We start from the raw sequence: 5,523 nt of genomic DNA, 5'->3' as shown, positions 1-5,523 counted from the left end.
GAGGAATGGCGCGACACGTGGGGGACGCGCGGCGGAGCAAGTGGAAGCGTCGACGACTCTGGTAAGATGAACTGCACTGGAAACTTTCAGTCCATACTGGTAACCGACTAGGGGCATGTACAATGGTACTATCTTGGGAGTGCCAGATAGGATAAATGATGAGGTGGAGGAGAGAGAACTCTTAAGAAAAGGCTTGTCTTCTCTTATTTAAGAGAAGACGAAAGGTGATCTCTTAGCACAATATGTGTCACCACATTTTTAGGAATGTCTAGTTATTGAAGATAAGGCTAAGAGATGGCCCATTGTAGACATATTTTTTTGTCATCTCTAAATTACATGCAAAACTTAAGATAAGACTATCTTATCAACCATTGTACATGGCCTAGGAAAATGACTGGTTTATAAACTTCGGCCTATCCAGGATTGTCTCCCAGTAGAGTCGGTAAAGAGTACAGACTAGAGTGTATATGGTAGAGGACTAGGTATAGTTGTGTATAGGGTGTAGGGTACTTGAGTATGAAGTACCACCTGCACCTTCCTCAAATTGTTTCCTTCTAAGTTCTAACCAGATTAATTATAAATAAACTAAGAGTTTAAGTGATTGAATTTCATTGAAAAGAACTTCAATCATTAAAGAGTGGACAAACATTTTGAGTAAAGAACGCGCATACCAACTTAGGGAAATATGTCTACTTTGAACAATCATCATTTATCCCATTAGTTTGTTTATATCAGTTCTGGTGTTGAAAATTCAGTCAAAGTAGGCAATTATTTGATGTACTCATCGGTTCACTCAATTCGGTTTATCTTTTATGAACATTTACTTGGGTATTCCCCTGTTTTACTTTGAAAGTATTGTGGATATGTGGCTCTCAACGTTGTAGCTTATATCTGTTTCAAATATGCAACGGTTGCGGCTCTCAATTTTAAATTATGCATTGGTGGCTTGTTAGGTAGATCATGGTTAGACATTTTTTCTTGCAGCTTATCCAGGCTTTAATATTTTCCTGGCTCCGGTACTGGACGTGAAGGATGTTTGTTCTGAGCCAGATCGAGCACAACCTGCCCATGCCTCCGCACTTGCTGAATCGCCCTCTCGTTGACGCCATCAAGGCCGAGCTTGAGAGGCTCTTCCTGGATAAGGTAGTGTGAACTTGGTCACATTATCACCAGTGCATGGCAAGATTTTGTTTACACTACTGGAATTCTGTTCCACTCGATTGTTCTTAATTGTATTTCGCAATCTGTGTTTGGACTTGTACTGCAGGTGGTTGCAAATCTCGGTCTCTGCGTGTCCGTCTATGACATCCTTGCCGTTGAAGGTGGATTCATCTTTCCTGGAGAGGGCTGCTCGACGTATAAAGTAATTTGTGCTATCATTTTGCCATTCATTATCTGTTAAGGGATGTGAGATGTTGTATGTTGTTTAGTGTATGCTCTGTAAACTTTGTACAAGGTCAAGGCTTAAGGGTGACTACATTGTTTGTGCAATTGAGTTGAATACCTAAAATTCCAGTATGTTTTTAGTTCTTTCCTGTGCAGTTTATCACTGGTGTTCATGTAGTTACCCCAGAGCCTTTCTTAGTAGTGCTTAGCATTTGATTGTTGTGCTTACATAGAACTGGAACTTTTGGGATTAATACGACATGTTGATCACTAAGATAGTTTGTCTCTTGACATTAAACTGTTTAATAGCAGTTTAAAAAAACTACAGTTTTGAACAGGAGTAGTTCCCCCAATCTGTACTTATTTAACTGACTATTCCAGTTTGCCTTGCTGTAAGTTAATGCTGATTATTTCTCTGCCTCAAGTGCGTAGTCTTGTCTTTTCCTAGGTAGTGTGCTACTCTTTGTGAATGACTCATTATAGATAGCATGCCAAACTTCCACCATGGATGCACTCTCTTCCGGCATTGCTGTTAGTACAAATTTTGTGACCTCGTAATTCGAGGCTTTACACATTTTGCAGTTCATGTTTATGTTCCCTTCATTTTCCCCATCCTGGACAGGTTTCCTTTAGGTTATTGATGTTTAGGCCCTTTATTGGGGAGGTTCTTGTTGGGAAGATCAGCGGATATGATGAGAAGGGATTGCAAGGTGACTTAGTTATTTTCTCATTGGCCTTTTGTTTGCTAATTGGTTTACAACCTGCTGTAACCCCTTTCTCAATTCATGCCTATTTTTTGTTGAAATATGTGCAGTTTCAGCAAATTATTCAGAATATTAAATCCTAGTTCTAACACAGTATGAGTATAATAACAACATATATATGAATTACATACGGGTGCTACTGTTAAAATTCAGAGCAACTACCAAAATTATATACATGAATTACTTGATTAACCAAACCTGTGCTCACTGTCATCTTGCGGATGTCACTAATTAGAGATAAATTCAGTTCTAGTGCCTTTAAAATTTCCACCAACGAGTAGATTGTTATTCCTTACAAAGGATAAATAGCAGTGATAAGATGAACACTACTAAGCAAGTCAAGTGCAGATATTAAGCAAGAATAACAGAGGCACACACCAGGTTCTGAAGTTCTGTTCTATATAGTACTATCAGTTGCAGCTATTCACTTGCTCTCAAATAAATTCTAGTTGCAGGTCAAACTCAACAAACTAGTTAAATCATTTAGATAGCAAGTAGAATAAACAAGAACAATCACTTCCGTCGACAGCACTCGAAGTTGTTGTGTCGATGAGGCAAGGCATGTCGGGTTGACACTGTCCCAGAAAACCTTTACGCCGATGTACCGCGGAGTTGTTAGCGAGCCCTCGGAGATACAATGCTGCTCCACGGACCGGGGCACACCGAGAGGAATCGAGGAGCGGGAGGTCGCTGCTCAAAGCCAACACGCGTACAGGCCAAGCATGCGAGCACCAGATAGGACACCAACTTGTTGCTGCACACTGAGTTGAACCGGAAGGAACTTGATGCTCCAATTCTGTTTTCCTCTAGGAGAGAAGGTGTCTGACTTAGATGGGGTATGCCACCGCTGCACAGCGGCCGCCGCACGGCTCGCACCGAGCCTGGAGTGGGGATCAGATCGATCCCCCTTTACCAGGTCTCCATGGTTGCCTGACAACCTTATCTTTTCTCTCCTCTCTCTATGACACTTTGCCCCACTAGTTCTCCTTTATCTACAGAATTTCGAATTTCTTTACGTCAATAAAATTGGGAAATTCATAGAAAACGCTCAAAGTATACAACATTCTGCAGGGGAACTTTTCGCAATTCTCTTAGAGAAATAAACCAAGCTTAGTATTTCATTGTAGGCTCCCGGATTTCATTTTCTTGTAAGCATGTACATTTAATTGACTCCTGCTGACATGTTTCTTCCTCTTTTCAACTATGTTGGAGTATTGGTACTTTGTATGCCCACAAGATTTAAATAATCCATGCTCCCATCCTGTTCTGGGAACTATTAAAAATGTTATTACTATGTAATTCTGTGACATTTGTGAAGCTGTACCCGCAAAATGGTGGGCTTTAACTGCTATACTGTTTTCCTTGTTCAGTTTCACTTGATTTTTTCACCGATATATGCATCCCGGGACACTTGATGCAGTTTGGCACAGTGAGGTAACACATTGATCTGTTTGGATTTTATTTTGCAGTACACAGGCCTCTAGTATTATTTGCAAATTGAGGTGTAGTTTATTTACCATTTTATCTCCAGGTTATATTGTGTCTCATTTCTTTGTTCATATGTATCCAGGGGGGAAGATGGTAGGTGGGCGTTGAAGACTGAAGATGGTGATGAACTTCATCTTGACATTGATGATGAGGTTAATCCCAAGCAATTACTATTTCATATAGTCCCTAGCCACAAAAAGGCTTACGACCATCGCAATCTCTATGCAGATACGATTCTTGGCATCTAGCATAAAATACCCACCTATACCAGTTGAGCAAAAGGAGGATGACAAGCCATTTGCTCCAATGCAGATCAATGTATGTCTTCTTCCTTGTGTGTGTATTATCATATAGAGATACAGCGTGCACTGCACTGGCAGCACAGCAAACTTGAATGCATCTACCGATGGCTGCACAGCTGATTAATTGGAGTAAATTAACCCTTTTACAGGGGAGTATTAAAGGAGATGGTCTTGGCCTTCTTGCTTGGTGGGCGGCAGTAGAGGGCGAGGAAGAGGAAGAGGGTGAGGGAGATGGTGAGGGTGAGGAAGAGCAAGAGCAATAGCAGCAAAGTTGTTTCTGGTAACTCTCTGTGTAACTAGAAGTTTAGACCATAAGCTAGGTGGCATGCTAGAAACTTGTAATGGCTGTTAGGAATTGATGATCTGCTGCTGCACAGTTTGTGGTAACACTGGCAAGCAAGCAAGCAAAGAAGAAGAATGGCCAGATTTGAAGTGGAAAACATAGGGCACTGTGAGACATCTCATCCTAGTTGAACTTGCAACGATCGATGGCTATTTCCCAGTTGATAACTGATAAAAATCCGAATCATGTTTGAACTAGAGACAGACAGGGTGCAAACAAATAGGAGTACGTCGGAAGCAGAGAGGTACATGCACATATGAATAACTTTTACTCCATCTGTTCCATATTAGTTGCCGCTAAAACGGATATTGATACATTCGTTTCAGTGACGACTAATATGAAATGGAGGGAGTGCATCAGAACTTTGCCTCATTTTGACATCGGCAAGAGTAGAGAGAGCACCACACGGCTCCCCTTCTTACCAAACATGATAACCAGCAAATAAACGTCTAAAGAAAAGCATATAAAAGAAAGTTATGCAAGTAGAAAACGCAAAAGGAAAAACTTATGATTTTATATAGAAGAAAAGCAAACGAGAGGGAACCATGGATTTTTTAAAAAGAATACTGCTTTCATTGAGAGTTGAACTCAAGACCTCCAGATTACTAAACGGGTGCTCTAACCAACTGAGCTATGAAAGCTGTGATGAAATTATTTCGGGTTTATACCTAACATTATTCTACACTGATCCAACGGATCCTGGCATGCATCACTGTAGCAACATCCTTGTCCTGTCCAAAACCACTTGTCATTTTGGTGACAATGTATTGTACTGCTAAAAAAATTAAACTGGCTATTGTTGTTATTTGGATCGGTCAGTACTTCCTTTTCTAGAATTCATTTCAGAGAGGGCCGCTTTAGCCAATTCAAAAGGGCAAAAAGATATTGAAATTATAGATGTGGTTGAAGTGCGTGTGCCTCTCTGATATGACCATTACATACTTACATCCAGCTTAATTAACTACCCTCGAAACACACGGAATAGCCAGACAATAAAGCCAGATACGCTCCGTGGTGATCTGCATGGTGGAACACCACCGGTAGAAGCGGACGCGGCTCGTCTGACGTACGGCCCACACACTGACGTGTGGGCCCGGACCCACCCGTCAGCGGCCCAACGGCAGGGGGCCGTACGTCAGGGGATCCGGCTCCGGTAGAAGCTGCCAAACTGCAAAAGAAATCTGCCGTGTCGTCCTTCTCGCTGGCAACCGGCGACCTGGCGCCAGGAGCGTTGTCTTAT

The 5,523-nt window shown here is 41.6% G+C and overlaps 1 protein-coding gene and 1 non-coding gene across 2 annotated transcripts; one reads left to right on the top strand and one right to left on the bottom strand.

Moving 5' to 3' along the window:
- Positions 1–4,480, top strand: LOC119332688 (DNA-directed RNA polymerase III subunit RPC8-like). The gene is made up of 8 exons (XM_037605844.1): positions 1–61; positions 985–1,143; positions 1,268–1,363; positions 2,009–2,096; positions 3,521–3,584; positions 3,721–3,790; positions 3,867–3,956; positions 4,090–4,480. The coding sequence occupies exons 2-8, from the start codon at positions 1,033–1,035 to the stop codon at positions 4,201–4,203; spliced, it is 633 nt and encodes a 210-aa protein (XP_037461741.1). The 5' UTR covers positions 1–61; positions 985–1,032; the 3' UTR covers positions 4,204–4,480.
- A 370-nt stretch (positions 4,481–4,850) lies between these two features.
- TRNAT-AGU lies at positions 4,851–4,924 on the bottom strand. The gene has a single exon. It is a non-coding gene; the product is annotated as a tRNA-Thr (tRNA).
- Between the last annotated feature and the right edge of the window lie 599 nt (positions 4,925–5,523).

Source organism: Triticum dicoccoides, chromosome 7A, assembly GCF_002162155.2.
Source record: "Triticum dicoccoides isolate Atlit2015 ecotype Zavitan chromosome 7A, WEW_v2.0, whole genome shotgun sequence".
NCBI lineage: Eukaryota > Viridiplantae > Streptophyta > Magnoliopsida > Poales > Poaceae > Triticum > Triticum dicoccoides.
The sequence above is the reverse complement of the archived record's forward strand: the minus strand, read 5'-3'. Positions and strand labels throughout refer to the sequence as shown.

Excerpts from the sequence above, each read along its gene's own strand:
- LOC119332688 (XM_037605844.1), top strand. The coding sequence starts at position 1,033 with ATGTTTGTTCTGAGCCAGATCGAGCACAACCTGCCCATGCCTCCGCAC. Across the intron at positions 1,144-1,267 it reads AGAGGCTCTTCCTGGATAAG|GTGGTTGCAAATCTCGGTCT; the intron begins GTAGTGTGAACT and ends CTTGTACTGCAG. Across the intron at positions 1,364-2,008 it reads AGGGCTGCTCGACGTATAAA|GTTTCCTTTAGGTTATTGAT; the intron begins GTAATTTGTGCT and ends CATCCTGGACAG.